The sequence below is a fragment of the Zeus faber genome (genome assembly GCF_960531495.2).
Source record: "Zeus faber genome assembly, chromosome: 1".
Taxonomy (NCBI): Eukaryota; Metazoa; Chordata; class Actinopteri; order Zeiformes; family Zeidae; genus Zeus; species Zeus faber.
The window spans coordinates 60653902-60671931 of record NC_137193.1 but is presented as its reverse complement, the minus strand read 5'-3'; the positions used below and the strand labels follow the sequence as shown (position 1 = coordinate 60671931).

Below are 18030 nucleotides of genomic sequence, written 5' to 3'. Positions count from 1 at the left end.
TATTTGTTTATATTTGTCTTTTTTCCTGCTTTACTTCGTGATCTAATTATAATAATATAAATATGCATTTATGTACTTTTTCCTGCGTTATTTCATGGTCTAATAACATAATAGTAATAATATGTATTGATGTCTTTTTTCCTGCTTTATTTCATAATCTAATAATAGAAATATGTATTTATATACGTCTTTTTTCCTGCTTTATTTCTTATAATAATAGGTATGTATATTTTTTCCTGCTTTATGTCATAGTACTATGTATTTATACTTTTTCCCTGCCTTTTTTCACAATTCGTGAATCCTGATGTCGTATCGCCCCCAGCTGGCCAGCTTGATATCTACTTAACGCAGCAGGTGAATTGAAGGGAGTGTGATGGCGGCTCAGCGGTGAGTTTTGCAGTGTCGTGTCCTGCTGAAGTATCAATGACTAAAACTAAACTGCATTTTCTAATGTCCAAATCACACGCGAGGCTGTGGCGACATCCGTGTAGTACAGGGAGACTTCATAACTATTTTTTTTTTTTTTGGCTAGCATGCTAGTCTGCAGCTCCTTGAAAAACACTCAAATTCACTTTCACACATTATGTTTAGAACTGACATGAGAATCAGAATCCGGCCTCTTTAGTAACCGTGTCATACAAACAACATGGTTCCGCGGGGCATTTGCCACCGGGCGATCTGCGCCACAGCAGAGCAGCCGCAGGAGACTTGAGTAAATTAAATACATCTAGAGTTTTTATTTGCTCTGTTCGGAGAAAAGATGGCTCTGATCGGAGTTGCAGGTAGTAATTTGCCTTTTAATACCTGCGTTTCCCTCTGGCAAAAACAGCATCTGTTTTTCTGCACTTATTTTAGTGAGTAACTTAAAAGTAGTGTAATAAGTAACTTATGTTTATCATTCTAAAGTCTCGTTTTGATAAAGCTGTTAACTGTTTAGGTGTGTTTAAAAATTCTCATATTTGTCACTTATGATTTAATATTCAAATAAAAGTTACTCATTGAGAAACAAGTGTTTTACTTTACAAATTAAGACTATAGTCGAACAATGGCATAGCCGTCAGTGCCATTACATAATGCAACATACATATGTTTAGATTGAAAACAATTAAATCGTGACCTTAAAATCAAATCATGGATTTGGAGACTTGTGACCCCCCCCCCTACTATTGATAACGTAAGGTGGACCTCGTGTGTGGAATGGCGCCATCTCCCGCGACTTTTGGATTGTCCTCCCTGCTCAATGCCGTGGACAGCAGCTGGAACACAGGTCCAGACATAATGTGGGAGGTGAAAACCACTTCCAGCCACTTACTAAAAGAATCAATCAGGGTGACCGCAAAACAGCGCTCTAGGACAGCTCCTCCAAAAGCACCCGCAATAGTCTGATCGGCTGTGCGTCGTGCCAATGCTCTCTGCCCTGCTTTCTAGATAAAACTTCCTCAACACTAGAAACTTGTGTGCAATTACTCTGTGCCAACCCCCTGGACAAGCTTTAAAAAAAGAAAAAAAATTTTTTTACAGTGTCCCCCCCCAAAAAATTTTTTAACAGAATTTCCCTGTATTTCAATGATAGGAAGATTCTATTAAAATTACAAGAATAAGCTGTTTATTGAAATGTGTTATTCTTTAACAGAAGAATCTGTATAAATTTAATACATCAAATATCTGTTGTTTTAAAGACAATTTTAAACAAACCTAACTGGAAAAATAAAGTATTCCCTATTCAAAGGTAACAGCATTTTCTGCAATTTTACAAAATAAATCCACTTTGTTATGGCGAATTTTCACTGTTAATAATACATTTAAATTGCAAGAATATATTTGACTAGAGAAATATTTTGTCATTTTGCATAACTTAACCACACATGAACTAAATAATACATTTAAAAAATAATCGAGTGGTGGTGTTAATTTGAATTTATATTGTGAAACATTTTCAAAATGTCGCTACAGGCATAACGTTTAAATTCTATAGCATAACTCTTATGGAAGCATTTTGGGTAGCTGCTGCTAAATTTCACTACATTTCACACTGATTTTAAAGTATTATGCAGAAAAATTTGATCCTACCTCAATAAGATAATGCGCTTTTTTACAGTTTATAATTTTTAAATGAAGAATAACACAATGTTTAAGTACAGTTAAGCTAAGAAATGAAACAGATGTTTGCAGTGCATAATTATTTGACAATAAACAAGTTTCATTGCATTAATAATAGTAAAAGGTGAACTGAATAAAGATTGTCCCGAAGCATTTTCCGTACTTTCTTGGCACATACGCAGTACAGCAGACACTACCATTTAGAAAAATAAACATTTATTTTGACTGTTTATTAATGTGCTGATGTGAATTTTTTAAAAAAGTTAGATTTTTTTCTGCAAAACTCTGGACAGTTAATCTAAACTTGGGCATTTGCAAAGTAAAATTACATGTTTATGTAAATGTCTCAGATGTATGGTACTTTTTGTAATAATAGTACTTAAGATTTTCTTTATCGTAAAAAAATAATTCTGTTTTTTTTAGAGGTGTTTGACTATTCTAACAATTAATATATGTTAAAAGTAAAAGATTTCATGAAATAAGGAGATTTCTTGTAAAATTACAGTAAAAGATGTTAATTATGTTAAAGATAATTACTGTTCTTTTCACAGCCAGTGTTTTTAAATTGACAGTAATTTTCTGATTTTAAGTAGAAATTTTCTGGTGCCCCTGCTGCCAGAAAATTATTTTAGTTTTGTTTTGTTCATAGTGCAGGCTATGCTCAGTCTAAGAGCAATTAGAACATACACGCCGTTGTCTCTTATACTACTCTACTTTAACCGATTATAGCAACATTCAACAGAATCGCTCATTCTTTTTATACCATGGTCTTTCATTAACACACATTCACATTGATTCTCATCCGTTTATGTTTAAGTTACTTTTTCTGAACAAATTTGTAATTACAGTAAAAAAAAATTAACTAGGTCAATATTTTAGGTGCGTTGGGGAAGAGACTTTTCCGAAACCTTCAACCTGGGTGGAGTCCTGCATTCAGACACAAACCGAATTTGTATAAATAAAAAAAACAAAAAAACAACTTGGCTTATCTTAAAATAATATATATTTTTTGTGGTTAATAGTGTCTTTTGCGTGCAGGCTAGTTCCTTCCAGGTCTCAGTCTTAGTCGTCATTCCCTCCTGGCTGGCTCGCCAAATGTTGTGGTTAAACAAGTTTAAGAGATTATTTGTCACGTACATAGCCATACATGCAGTGAAATGTCATGACACTCGGTGATTACACACAATACACTCTATAAATACTAAAAATAGTAACATGTGAATAACCAACACAAGGTGCCAGGAGACAAGGTGCCAGTAAAAAATCTGGATCTCTGCATGACGTTTCTATCTTATTCTGGACTCCAGAAACATGGAAAAACACTGGAACAGGAGTCCGATGCGCTAAAGTTTGTGTATTGGGAGAAAAAACAACAGCAAACTCCACTCGCAGGAAAGCGCTGAGGCCACAATTCCTGGCCGTGCCATATAAGGGCACGCAACCTTGACGTGGCCCAGATATTTATGTGGAAGGCTTTGGCACCCCCTGCTGGTCTCAGGATGCACTCGACCTTGGGTCCCTCTGCTGGTTCCAATAAATCCAATTGAAACATTTATCTTGCGTATTGATGGTTTTAGTATAACATGTTCTTTTCATGAGGGTTTGATGTTAACCACGACACAACGCAATATTTAACAGGCCTGGGGGCTAAATGATTAAAGAGCGAATTACGATAAGCTCAAATATTACAGTTCTATTAACAGTATTGGAGTAAGAAAACTGATTTTCTATTTGTTACGTGGTTTTTTTTTTGGGTACAAGACTCTGCTGCTAATGTATTGGTGAAAGAGACCACAGGACACCTTCAGAGGTCTTGTGGAGTGTCGGCACGTGGGGGAGCTACACAATATTAGGTAGGTGGTTGAATTGTTGTGGCTTGTTGGTGTAAGTTTGCCTATAAATGTATGTTATGAAGTATGAATGAACGGTCATACCGGGTAGAAACAACATTTTAATTCTTGGGTTGAAAAATAGCAAATGCATCCTTTTATGCATTATTTGTTTCATATGCATAGGAAAATAATGTGTTTTACATGGATTAAATCAGACCCAGAAAGCAGATCTTAATGACATAGTGAAAATATTATATATTGTGGATTTTACAGGGTTCCCACAGGTTTCGGAATTCAGAATTTTAGCTGTATTTCATTCACAATGATAAATGGTTTTTTTTATACAAAAAAGGTCTTTGCCAATAAGAACCAGCTTATTGAGGTTTTCATTTCATTCATTTACGTTCAGTAAAAGTCAATGATTTCAGGAATCTGGTTGACAGGGAATTTGAGCTTTACATGCAGCGTGGGAACCCTGATTTTAAGGCAACACCTTTATTTGGGCTCCTCTGTCATAGACAGCCGCACGTCTTGACGACCATGTTGCGATGCTTCTTCAGGATGACGTTGTTGTGCTCATCGTAGAAGAGGACGGAGATGGGACTGAGCTTGGTGGGAGCGCAGCACGCCTTGGGAACCTCGTCTGGCTTCAGCAGGTGAACCTGTCCAAATAACCACAAAACATTTTGATAAATACAGCTGATAAGACTCAAATCAGCTTTTAAAGTAAAACAGTTCTCGTAGGTGTAAGTAACACCAGTGCATGACACATTTTCTGGCTCAGTTCTGTATTCTCAATGTTTTCAATTAACTGTTTAATGAGCATGAGATGAGGACATTAATGAGCTTAAAGTAGAGATTGTCTGCTTCGATTTGAGAGTATGTACATGAATATTGGTTTCATAACTTAGAAATAACCCCTTTCATGCATAGTCCCAGGTAACCACAAGTATTTGCACAGGTTAGAATTACCATTTCTATATATTAAAAAAAAAAAAAAAAAAGATGTGGTATAAACAGAGCCATTGTTAATTTCAATCAAGCCAAAAATGAGGAAAGAAACTACTGATTAAAGTATAAATCCAGATCTCCCGCTACACCTTAACTTCTTATTGACTTTTAGCCAACCACGTGGTTCATAGTGTATTTTACAGAATGATGGTGTCGGGCCAGATAGTTAATTGGATATCTTTATCCAGCAAAAAAAAAAATAGTGCCTGATTTGAACGTAACAGTGACCTGTCCAATTACTTGTGGTTACCTGAAAAAAAGGGCTGCATGACAAGGGTTATTAATGCACAGTTATGAGACCAATATATTCATGCGAGTACAAAATGAGCTCAAAATGATCACTTGTGCTCATTAATTGTTTGACAGCACAGACCCAAAGCAATTCAATATCACCATAGTTTAATAATACACATCCACTTTATGAAGAAGTCAATTATTGATGTTTGACATTCAGGGAGACAATTCATTTTCCAAAATAACGTTCTATTCTTCAAGTAGTTTGGCTTAAATTTAGACAGAAATATGTAATTGTGACAAACGTAAGATATAGAGCACCTACAGGAATCAAAAACAGAGTCTACTTTCAGAGTGCTAAACTCTACCCTCTGAAGAGTTGTACTCACCACCTGCTGGATGAGGGCGTGGTTGGTGGCATTCATACAGGATCCCAGTGGGTACAGACATTCTCCATCACAGTAGTAGGCGGAGTAGCCTGTGGGGGCCAGCACCCAGTCCTGAGGACCAAAAATACCCCATGGTTAGTATAAGGTGTTGCAATTAAAAACATTTTTATAGAACAAAGCCTTCATTGAAGTGGATTGAATGGGACCCTAACACAGAAAAATAATCAGTTTATCAGTGCATATGCACATACATTTGTGTCTCTGATGGGCCTACTAACACACAAATTGTGAAATAAGACTTTTTTGTCGGCTGTCCGTTTCTGAAAACATGTCTTGAAACGACCGGCTGAGCTTCTTGATCCCTTCGTATGTCACAGGGCCCACAGTAGAATTAGAACCGCCCCGTCTGAGTTACTCAAACAAATATTTTAAAAGAAAGAGGAATTTATACCAACTGTCAGAAATTGTAAAGAAACTGCAGACGAGGGAAATGCAAGTATTTAAAAAAAATAATTTGGACAGCAACGAAAGTCAGAACTATTGGCGAACTATAAGCTCGTCATAAGCCTTCGATATGAAAGAGTCCCCCGGTAGGGAGCGGTGGTGTACCAATATATTTTCAAGTGAGATATAGGAAGAGACAATACCGTTTATTTTTGCATTAAAATACAGATCCCATTTCTTCCGCAACAGCTTCACACATTCTCCACCTTTACAGAGAAACGATCCAAAAGGTTTCATTGTGTCCCCTCAGATGCTGGAGCATGGAGTCTGTTCCCACATTAGATGACTGTTACGGAAACTGTGCGGTGTGCTCCAGCGCCGTTGCACCGCAACTGAACACCGTCTTCACCCGAGGCTACAGCGTTTATTAAATAAACATTCATTAAATCAGTGTACTTCTCCAACTGTATGTTATACATCATACCCCCACGGTCACGGTATTATGCCGCCTTTGTTTGGTTCTGTTGTTTGGTGTAAAGAATTTTGAATTTAACGATATTCAATATCAGTCGAACCCTGGTGTCAGTACATTAGTAAGGAGCTGTGTAACCATACTGTCATTGTCACAAAATAACCCCCTTTGTTGTGAGACCTGATCCTTTGGGGTTATTTTGGGCTGTACATTGTCTTTTACGTCACCTGCCTCACGTAGTCGTTTGAAAATATAACTCTGTTCTCACCTTCCATCCCAGGTCGCTGAAGCTGACATAGAGCTCGTGCTTCTTACACGCCTGACGCCCGCTGCTGGACTGACTGTGATCTGCACACGGTCGACATGAATATTATATAATCATTTGCAAATAAACATTCCTTATTACTCTTTGAATCATGCATTTTATTTTATGTTAGGCTTTATAAAAACTAGGGCTGGGCATGATCTCAGGATTAGTTATCGATATTTTCTAGATAATGAGAATTTCTCCCACCTTTTCAGTATTAAACATTTAATAATTCAACTAATCACAAATATCAATTATCAGATGCTTCTAGATCAGTAAGTACTCAAACCTTTCTCACCCAAGGACCCCTTATGTCCATATGTCGCAAAAAATATTTTTGATATTAGGCTTTTTTCTCACACTACTACATGTGGAAAAACATCCAAGGGAAACGTATTAAAATTATGTATTATGTTTTTATTACACCTTTTCAAAATACAGAATATAAAAATGTATTAAAATCAATTAAAAGATGTTCCCCTTCAAAGGACACAAAAAGTAAATTTTTCAAAAACTTTTTCCACAGAGCCCACTTCGAGGATCACTGCTGTAGATTAATCTTAAATTTAAGGTTTTCATTTCGGAATTATCTTCTATATTTATCCATATTACTTTTGGTCAATATTTCTGATGTCCTTAAAACTCTGAGCCCTCAACTGCACAATACATTGGATTAATGACTCTAAAGAAGAAAGACTAAAGAAAAGCATAAAAAAAAAATCCCAGATGGAAGGTTTCCTACCTTGGATGCTGGGAACAGGAAGGTCATACTTGTGTTTCTTTTTTCGGGGGTTTGGCTTGACGGCCCGCGGGGGGCGGCAGGGGACTTGGCTAGCCCTGAAGAAGGTCACCATGAAGGGCTGCTTGGAGCGAGGGCCCCTGCGGCCCACCAGGCCGATCCAGCCTGCTGACAGGGAGCGGTCTGGGGGCCAAACAGAGTTATCTACAACTGGAGGTTTTCAATAAATTATGAGACTGACAGCGATATTAAAGCGGATTTAGAAAATTCTAATCGTTTTCCACATTTTTCTCAAGATTAAGCTGATTCAGTGTCTTCTACACTAGTCAGGGGAATAACAGTGAAACTAGGGTCAAAACAATTATTGTACATTCTCTAAGTGCCAATGTCTTGGAAATGAAATAATTTTTCAAAGTTTAATTATTAATAAATTTGCCTGGGACCTCACATTGACATGTTTCAAATTTTGCAAACCAAAAACATTGCATTTGCACTGCATAACCATGACAGATGAATAAACACACTGACGCCTGCTAGTTGTGCCCCATTGTTTCTGTTGAGCATTTCATATTCACATTGTGTTTAGGTTTTAAGACAACGAAGGTGGACTTCCACAAGCCGTGGAAGGTTTAAGTGTTGAGTAACCTGGGACATGTTGACATGTGTAGATGGTTGAACACAGCGGAACATGAACAGACAACAGTTGCTGAATTTTAAATTAAAAGTTAACAAATAAAGTAGAATCCTATTGCAATACTCTTTTCACCATTTAATTTAATTGATACAGACTGCAATGTGTTCAACAGTTCTGGATCTCACACACAAGATAACGTACAGCCAGACTGTCATCGTCACTAAATAAACCCCCATAAGAGTGATACACGACCCTGATCACCCTGTCAGGGGGTTATTTTGCGATAACAACCACCTTTAGATCATGTATTCCTTAAAAGTTTATAAACTCAAACTTTACGTTTACAGAGAGAGAGGGCGAGCAATATGTAAATTAAGAGGTCAACAGGGTGACACGCAGGAACCGACACACACGCACGCACATGCACACACACACACACACACACACACCAAAACAGCTCTGACCCATGGACTCCACAAGACCTCTGAAGATGTCCTGTGGTATCTGGCACAATGAGTTAGCAGCAGATCCTTTAAGCCCTGGAAGTCCCCATGGATCAGATTCAAGATTCAAGATTTTTATTTGTCACATACATATACATACTTCCATACATATATGCAGTGAAATGTAATTCATGGATCAGGCTTGGATCAGGCTTGTTGTTCCAGCACATCCCGGAGATGCTCCATCGGATTGGAGCCTAACCCCGCCCATCCACATGACGTGGAAGAAAATGTGATTCATCAGACCCGGCCACCTTCTTCCATTGCTCCATGGTCCAGGTCTGATGCTCAGGTGCCCATTGTAGGAACTTTCGGTGGTGGACAGGGCTCAACATGGACATCTGACTGCTCCCATACGCAGCGAGCTGTGATGCACTGTGTTCTGACACCTTTCTATCATAGCAGCAGGCTAGACTAGGGGATGGTAGCTCAGGAGGTAGAGCTGGTGGTCTAGTAATCTAAAGGTTGCTGGTTCGATCCCAGGCTCCTCCTGCTAGCATGCTGTAGTGTCCTTGAGCAAGACAATTAACCCCTAATTAGTCCTGATGGCTGCGTCCGTCGGTGTTTGAATAATTGTAAGTCGCTTTGGATAAAAGCGTCTGCTAAATGTAATGTAATGTAATGACTTCGCTACCCAAGCACATCAATGAGCACTTGGACGTCCATGACCCTGTCGCCAACACATAAACTTCAAGAACTGACTGTTCACTTGCTGCCTAATATATCCCACCCCTTGACAGGTGCCATTGGAACCAGATGAGCGATGTTATTCACTTCACCTGTCACTGGTTTTAATGTTGTGGCTGAGCGGTGTGTACCTCCATACATGGACACAAAAAAAATATTTTAATATTGACAATTGCGTAGTATCTATGATAAATGTCCCACTTTTAACTATTACATCAATTTGGTTCACAATACATTGAAATACATTTTACAAATAAGTAATTTCACCATTTCCTCTGAGTCGTCCTGGCAATTAATGACATTGGCTCTAACCCTCTATACACGTCGAAAATGACGGCTGTGAACAGGCTCTGTTTGAGCTGCACCCACCTTCCTCGGTCTCCACGTAGAGGCGGATGCCCAGGTTGCTGCGCGGGTGGAGCAGCCATCGGTTGGAGGCAGACGTGACGTCGAAGGCCAGCCACCCCTCCTGTCCCGCGGGGACCGACTGGATGTCCAGCAGCACCAGCTCTGGTTCCCTGGACGGAGATGAAGAACACAGGACATGGCGTCAGGAAGATCATTCAACACTGAATTCCCCTGCTGCGTCTAAGGTCACTAAATATCAACCTGACCAGCAGGGGCGACAGATTTTTATAACGTTTGTTTCCCACCCCGTTATGTTATTATAAAAACTTTAGTTGTAAAAGGTGAATTGTACAGGGGTATATTTTAAGGTATATTACCGTTTTCTAAATTTCTAATAGTATAGCTTCCGAGTCTTGTTTAATTTTTATTTTATTTATATTATTCTATTCACTAACTGCATTACGATTAAGGAAGCAGTTCGTTTGGTAGGAATTAAGTCAGCTATGGTCGGTTTAGTAACTATTGTGTATGAAAGTATGTATATGACGGAATAAGCTTCTTGAATCTATACTACTATATCGCCAATTTTCCTCACTTTATTTGCAAATTTGTCAGTATATTGCATATTTCAAATCGGCTCTATTCGTTTGGTGAAATTACTAGAATCTGGTCTGACTTTGTACATTTTTTGGTTTATTTTATGTTGAAAATTCGTACTCTTCTGTGATTGTTTTAAGTTTATTGCGTAGTTTAATTTTTTTTTTCTCAGCTCCTCCCGGGGACGAAGGAAGTATCCATCGCTCCATACCTGTGTCTGTTGTCCCTCTGGATCTCGTAGACGGAGATGTGCAGCGTCCTGTTGGCCCGCTGGCCCAGCGTCAGCGTCTTGTAGATGCGGAACTCGGCAGCGGTGACTGTCTCCCCCTGGGGGAGAGGGGTGAGGTCGAAGCGGAACTCCTTCCAGTAGGGGCGGGGCTGCAGCAGGTCCCGCTCCTGCTCCACTGCAGGGGGATGTGGAGAGAGGTGATATTGTTTTACGTCATACATTTTATCCAAGCCATTTTTTTTCTCTTATGCATTTGACTTTCAAGCCAATAAAGCACTTTGAATCTGAGATTGAGCCTTATTATATTATCCCCAGAACATAACCTGACATCTTCACTAGAAATCCCTTCTTTTAACGCCAGATTAGTCTCATATTTTGTAAACTGTGTGTATGTACTCCCAATATCATACTACTGTAATAATAAAGGACATTATGTTACATATTTGTTTTGTTTCTTAGGTTAGTTTGACATTGTGTTATTTTTATATGTAATGTTTATCATGAGGTTTATTGTTTCCGCTCAGGATAATTTTAGTGCTTAATTTTTAGGCTTATTGAACATTTTCGAGCATTCAATACATTTTTAGGTTTGTGGTATGTTGCTGATTTTTCTGCTAATGCATAGGTTTATTGAATGCTGAAGTTTTCAAATTTTTTTTAATTTGTTTACCCATCTCTCATTTTATTTGTCACGACCCCAAGCTATTTCGTCAAAGTTGTAGTCATTTACCGAGTTTATAAAGTTTATCAAAGCAACATATTGTTTCAGCAGAATAGCATAGCCTGTTAACATGCTATTGTTAGCCTAGCAGGTGCACACAGCGGGTTTGCTTGTTCTAAAAGCTACAAATCTGCGGCTTTATTTGGTAAAAAGGTTGAAATAAGTCCAACAAGAAGTGTTTTTTAAATACATTTTCAAACATTTTAAAGACTTATTTAGCTCCGAACACGAGGATTATAACCATCTCCCGAGAACGCGGCTCCCGCTCTTACCACGCGCAACACTTCTTGGTCGCTGAGAAAGGACCCGGGCGATAAGCAAATTGCTGCCCTTTTATACGCCTGCATCGGGCACACACCTGCGCTGTTCCAATTAATGTTTTTTAGCGTGTTGTTTCGGGTTTACTGTGTATATATATATATATATATATATATAGCGCGCTTATTAAGTCACTATTTAGAGTGGCACAGTCTTGGAAACACAGTGGCTCTTTCTCAATCTGCGTTCTTGTTTGTACTTGTGTTCTTGTGGACTTGTGAAACGTCATCAGTCGCAGCCCAAGTACTGTTCCAATTCAAAGTCCGCATCAAGCCAAGTCCAGTCCAAATGCCAAAAGGATGTGGACTCTCTCCGCCCATTTTATGGAGGATGCATCGGTGGTGACTTGTGTGGACTTGGGACAGCCAAGTATCCCAGAATGCATTTCGCAGAATGACTGTCCTGCGTCCTCCCGTCCCCGGGAGTCTGTACTCCCGAGTCCAACTTGCCAAGTCTGAACTACCAAGACCGCAAGTCCGGACTTTGCGTACTTGGTATTGAGAAACGGCCGTGTGATATACCCGTTACCACCAGGGGCGCTTATACACACGCCTCGTGGATCACCTTTGACCCCTATTTCAGAACCCTGCAAAGCGTCGTGGACGTTCTGTAGAAAAGCTGCAAAGTTCAGGTTGTTCCTTAAAGCTAGGACACTGTTTGTTTTTTTAATTGCAAGTCATTTGCCCCATTTGACTTTGTGTTTGTTAAAATGCCTAAATAAAAATAATAAAAACTGGAAACATAAAGGGCCGTTCAGCTGCATTCTGTTCGGGGCCACATTTTCAAGGCGTTACCAGTTTAGGGTTCCTACAAATAGATGATTTATTTATTTTTTAAATCAACACAGTGTGGCTACCCAAAGAAAATGCTCTAAAAATATATAAATCTTATCGGGGTTAGAATCACCTTGACAAGGTAAAATGCTGTTCTGGGAATAGGCAAAATAAATGTTAACAGAGAGTAAAACAAGGTTTCTTTGATTAATTTCTTGCACTGCACTATAATGTTATGTATTCTATGTATTCAATTTTCTAACTTTATGCCTTCTATGTATTCTATGTTTTAACTTCATGCCTTCTATGTCCTTTATAATGTGTTTCTTTTGCACTTTGTCATAATGCTTCTGATGTTCATGTAAAGTACTTTGTTCTTGTTGCCTTGTAGCCTTGTTGTTTAAATGTGCTGTATAAATAAGCTTGCCTTTCCAGTATTTTTGGATATTGTCTCCGATTATTGTACACTGCTTCTGTATAAACATTGTTTTTTATATTATTATTGTGTTTTAATTTACCAGATAACTAACATGTGTAACATGTCATTCCGTTTAACCAACCACAGCCCCATATTGTACCCACCCACCAAAAAGCACTGTCACAGCTTTTAGTCTGACTTCCTGAGCACCTGACACCTTCAGTGTTTATACTTAATATTTATTACACTGTGGCTCTGTGGAATACTTTACTCTACTATGATTGGTCAATAGTGGTGATCAGCACGCTGTTATTTCTGAATAACGGCCCCCTGATCTGTTAAGAATGGCCGTTGCTATGGGCAACCACTTCTCCGCCTGCTTCCACGTCCCTTGTCACTCCGCCACTATACTCCATACAGTATGTGCTGTTTGTCTTAGTTGAAGCCTTTAAACAAGTTTCAAGACAGTAGTTACACGATCATCAAGTGGCATGTCATAAGCAGGATAACGTACAACCAGACTGTCATCTTCACTAAATAAACCCCTTCGGAGTGATACACGACCCTGATTGCCCTTGTCAGGGGGTTATTTTGCAATAACGACCACCTGGCATTATTATCCCTCTGGATCATATATTCCTTAAAAGTTTATAAACTCAAACTTTAAATTTACAGAGAGAGAGGGCGAGCGATATGTAAATGAAGAGGTCAACAGGGTGACACGCAGGAACCGAGTCCAACACACAACCACAAAAGCAGCCCTCCACACACACACACACGCACACACACACACACACACACACACACACACACACACACACACACACACACACACACACAGTAATTAGAGAGACTAAGGGCCGTGCGCCGCAGCAGCTGCTCAGCATACACACACACACACACACACACACACACACACACACACACACGTAGACACACACATACCACTAATTACGGCTCTGCTCGGTATTTATAGCGTCGCTTCTCCTTCAGCAGCAGCTTCATCTCGATGCTGCGGCGTTGCGTCGCCACCGTGTGTAATGCTAACCAGCTGTGCACACACACACACACACACACACACACACACCTATACTCCACCATATATATATATATATATATATATACACTATATTTAGCGACATTAAACTTGGGAATGTGTAAATAGTGTGTTTTTGGTGTTGCAAAAATCTGCTTTAAAATAATAAATGTTATTCTGAGGTGGGAAATTCTAATATTCATAATAATACATTTAATTCCGCCACAAATCTTTCTTCTTACAAACCGCGAACAGAGCTGATGATCTTAAAAGCTTCTCTCTTGCAGGAGACAGAAGAATCACGCCTGGACTTAATATCACACATTTTAAACACAGATATAAAAATGATATTTTACCACTAAAGTTATACTTTGATTTGCACATTCCATTCCACCAGCAGAACGTTGTTTTCCCACGTCTCAGATCCTTGGGAGGATTTAAAGAGGAGGAAGGAAGCGATGGAGGAGAAGGAAGAAGGATGTTTAAACAGATTAACATCAGACCCTGAAGAGGTCTGGAAGGGTCTTATCAGAGAGGTTTACTGCTTACATTGTAACAACAATTACAATTATTATTGCAATCTGTCAATTTATTTTTATATTTTGAACTTTTTAAAAAATCTGATGTCCACAAGTATTTTTACTAGTTACTTTATTGTAACTATAATTAAATCTTATATATAACAATGCTAACTGTATTATCTTAACTATAATTATAACTTAATTGTAACAATAAAACTACATTATTACTATGCAACTAAAATAACAACAATGTAACAATATTACTACATTGTTACTATGTAACTATAATAACTACAATGTTACAATATAACTATATTATTACTATGTAACTAAAATAACTACAATTTGAGAATATAACTACATTATTACTATTGTATGTAACTACAGTAATTACAATGTTACAATATAACTACATTTTTACTATGTAACTATAATAACTACAATGTTACAATATAACTATATTATTGCTATCAAACTATAATAACTACAATGTTACAATATAACTATATTATTATGATGTAACTAAAATAACTACAATGTTACAATATAATTACATTGTTACTACTGTATGTTATTACAGTAACTACAATGTTACAATATAACTTAATTGTTACTATGTAACTATAGTAACTACAATGTTACAATATAACTACATTGGTACTATGTAACTAAGATTACTACAATTGTTACACTATAACTACATTGTTACTAAGTAACTATTATAACTACAATGTTACAATATAACTATATTATTACTATCTAACTATAATAACTACAATTGTTACAATATAACTTTATTGTTACTATGTAACTATAATAACTACATTGTTACAATATAACTACATTGTTATTATGTAACTATAATACTACAGTATTACAATATAACTACATTATTACAACGTAACTTAAATAACTACAATGTTTCAATACAACTATATTATTACTGTGTAACTAAAATAACTACAATATTATGATACAACTATATTGTTACTATGTTACTATAATAACTACAATTGTTACAATATAACTTTATTGTTACTATGTAACTATAATAACTACAATATTATGATACAACTATATTGTTACTATGTTACTATAACAACTACAATTGTTACATTATAACTTTATTGTTAATATGTAACTATAATAACTACATTGTTACAATATAACTACATTGTTATTATGTAACTATAATACTACAGTATTACAATATAACTACATTATTACAACGTAACTTAAATAACTACAATGTTACAATATAACATTATTATTACTGTGTAACTAAAATAACTACAATGTAACAAAATAACTACATTGTTATTACTGTATGTAATACTGTAATGTAGTTGTATTGTTACAATTGTAGTTATCATAGTTACATAGTAACAATGCAGTTATATTGTAACAGTTGTAGTTATCATTGTTACATAGTAATAATATAGTTATAGTGTAACATGGTAGTTATAATGTTACGTAATAACAATGTAGTTATATTGTCCCAATTCCCTACATATTGTCTACATATTGTCTATTGTTACTACGTAACCATAAAAACTACAATTGTTACAATATAACTACATAGGTACTATGCAACTATAAAAACTACAATGTTATACAATGTAACTACATTGTTTCTATGGAACTATAATAACTACGATTGTTACAATATTATATTGTTGTATTGTTGTTGTTGTTTATATTAAAGCTTTTATTAAGAGTTCAGTGTAACAACTGAACTGTTCAACACAAGTATGACAAGTAAGAAAATCATAGTTTGCTCAAAAGTTTTAATCTATTGTTGGAAATCTTAATTTTTTAAATCTAAGTTTGAGGGTTTCCCCGTCTTCCTCCCTCTCTCTCTTCCTAAGGGTAATAGGTGGGGCAGGGCATGAGGCGTGGATCCCAACATTCACCTGATACATTTTTGGGGACAAATATTTCCCTGTTTTGGAAATCTCCATCACTGCTAAGATCGACACACCCTTTCTCACCTAAACCCCTAAGTACCTCCCTCTTCTGTCTCTCCCCCCTCCTCCTCCTCCTCTCCCCCCTCCCCCACTCACCCAGGTTAACGAAGCTCATCACTGTGTCGGCCTCACTGACCACCGTCCCCAGTGGGGGGGTGTGGGTGCTGAGGGTGGGCAGGGCGGCGTGGCTCACGTGGCCCAGCCCATCCACGCCCCCCCCCGCTAGCCTCGGCCCCCCGGGGCCCACGATGTCGTTGCCCTCCTCATCGCCCTCGGCCGACACGGCGTGGTACAGGTCCAACATGAAGAGCGGCGCCGAGGACGGAGGCCGCAACGGTGGATGGGGCCGCGGCCGGCCCGGCAGCCCCAGGATGGACAGGATCTCCTTCTGCATCTCTTTCTTCTCGCGCCCGCTGAGCCGCCGGAAGCTGGAGTGGACCACGGCCTCAGCCTGCTGGCTCCACAGCGCCACGGAGAGGAGGAGCAGCGCCGGCAGCAGGAGGAGGGTGCTGCGCCGAAGCCCACCGGGGGGTCCGCGGCCCCAGGAGCCCCGGTGGATGGACCTTCCACTGAACTCCAGTGACTCGCCTCCGCTGTGCGGACAGGAGAGACCGTGGATTCTAGTCGTTTCTGGATTTCCTTGTGGGTTCCGAGAGTGATTGGAGTCTGCGGCAGCCATGGCGGAGAGTCCTGCCCTCCTCGGTTGTCTGGACAGTAGTGAGAAAATCTATGATTCCTGTCCCTCCGTTGGGTCCCTACCCTACACTTCCAGAGTGTCCTCCCGCCTGAAGGAACCAACCTGGACTGACGCTCTGTTGACTTAAGTCTGATGTGTTTAGAAGACAGCTGGCCTGTTTACCTCCTTACAATGTCTCTGTTTATCTCTCCTTTCCTCTCTCCCTTCCCCTGCCTCTCTTTACCTCCCCTCTGTCTGGAGTAATAGCGCTCCCTCTCTCTCTCTCTCTCTCTCTCTCTCTCTCTCTCTGTCTCTCTCTCTCTCTCTCTCTCTATCGCTCTCTCTCTTTATCGCTCTCCCCCTCTGCCTCCAGTCATGGCATAAGTGGGAACGGGTATAATGAACACGCAGGCATGATTACAAGAGAGGAGTTTTTTTGATGTGTTTGAATATAGACAAACAATAACCCCCTCCGCTCTCCCTTTGAAGCATCAAACTTGAAAGTCTGGGAGAAATGTAATTTAAGAGCAGGGAGATGGCTGAAATTTGAGAGCCATGTCATCAAGATTTGCTCATGGGTGGGGGGTGGGGGGTGGGGGGGGTACACCTGCTGTGACTCAGTGGTATGATGGCGGGGAACTAGATCCCAAACTGGGAGCGGTGTCCACGGTGGAGAAGATCCCAAAATCGCTGCCGCGCTCTCAAAGCCTTCATACAGTTCCCCGCCCACACATGCCCCGGATCCAGATGTCTTCCTCGCAATCAATCCACGTGGAGGAACTCCAGGGAACTGCTTCCTGAATGTAAATCCCTGATGCCGTTCGCCAAGAAGACGGTCCTCAGAATGTCCCTCAACGCCGCCCAGTCCGACGCGTGTTCCTCCGGCGCGGCTGCAGTGTGGTGGTCGATCCCTGAATCCAAATCCAGTCTCAAGTGTGCGGGTTGTCCATCACTGAGAGGGAGTGTCTCAAATAACCGCCTCCTCCACTCCTTTCAATTTTCTCCCTCTTTCCCTCCCTCCCTCGCCCCTCCCAGCAGTCTCCTTGGGAGACCTCATTCCTCCCTCGCTCGCTC

General features: G+C 39.2%; 1 protein-coding gene across 1 annotated transcript; it reads right to left on the bottom strand.

Annotated features, from left to right (window-relative positions):
• Positions 1-4118: 4118 nt before the first annotated feature.
• Positions 4119-17021, bottom strand: bmp8a (bone morphogenetic protein 8a). Its single transcript, XM_079999192.1, has 7 exons — positions 16377-17021; positions 10509-10701; positions 9722-9870; positions 7532-7711; positions 6751-6830; positions 5567-5677; positions 4119-4594 (listed from the first exon to the last, which is right to left on the bottom strand). Exons 1-7 carry the CDS (start codon positions 16957-16959, stop codon positions 4445-4447), a joined length of 1446 nt encoding a protein of 481 aa, XP_079855318.1. The 5' UTR covers positions 16960-17021; the 3' UTR covers positions 4119-4444.
• Between the last annotated feature and the right edge of the window lie 1009 nt (positions 17022-18030).

Excerpts from the sequence above, each read along its gene's own strand:
- bmp8a (XM_079999192.1), bottom strand. The coding sequence starts at position 16,959 with ATGGCTGCCGCAGACTCCAATCACTCTCGGAACCCACAAGGAAATCCA. Across the intron at positions 6,831-7,531 it reads TCCTGTTCCCAGCATCCAAG|ATCACAGTCAGTCCAGCAGC; the intron begins GTAGGAAACCTT and ends GACCGTGTGCAG. Across the intron at positions 4,595-5,566 it reads ACGCCCTCATCCAGCAGGTG|GTTCACCTGCTGAAGCCAGA; the intron begins GTGAGTACAACT and ends TTATTTGGACAG.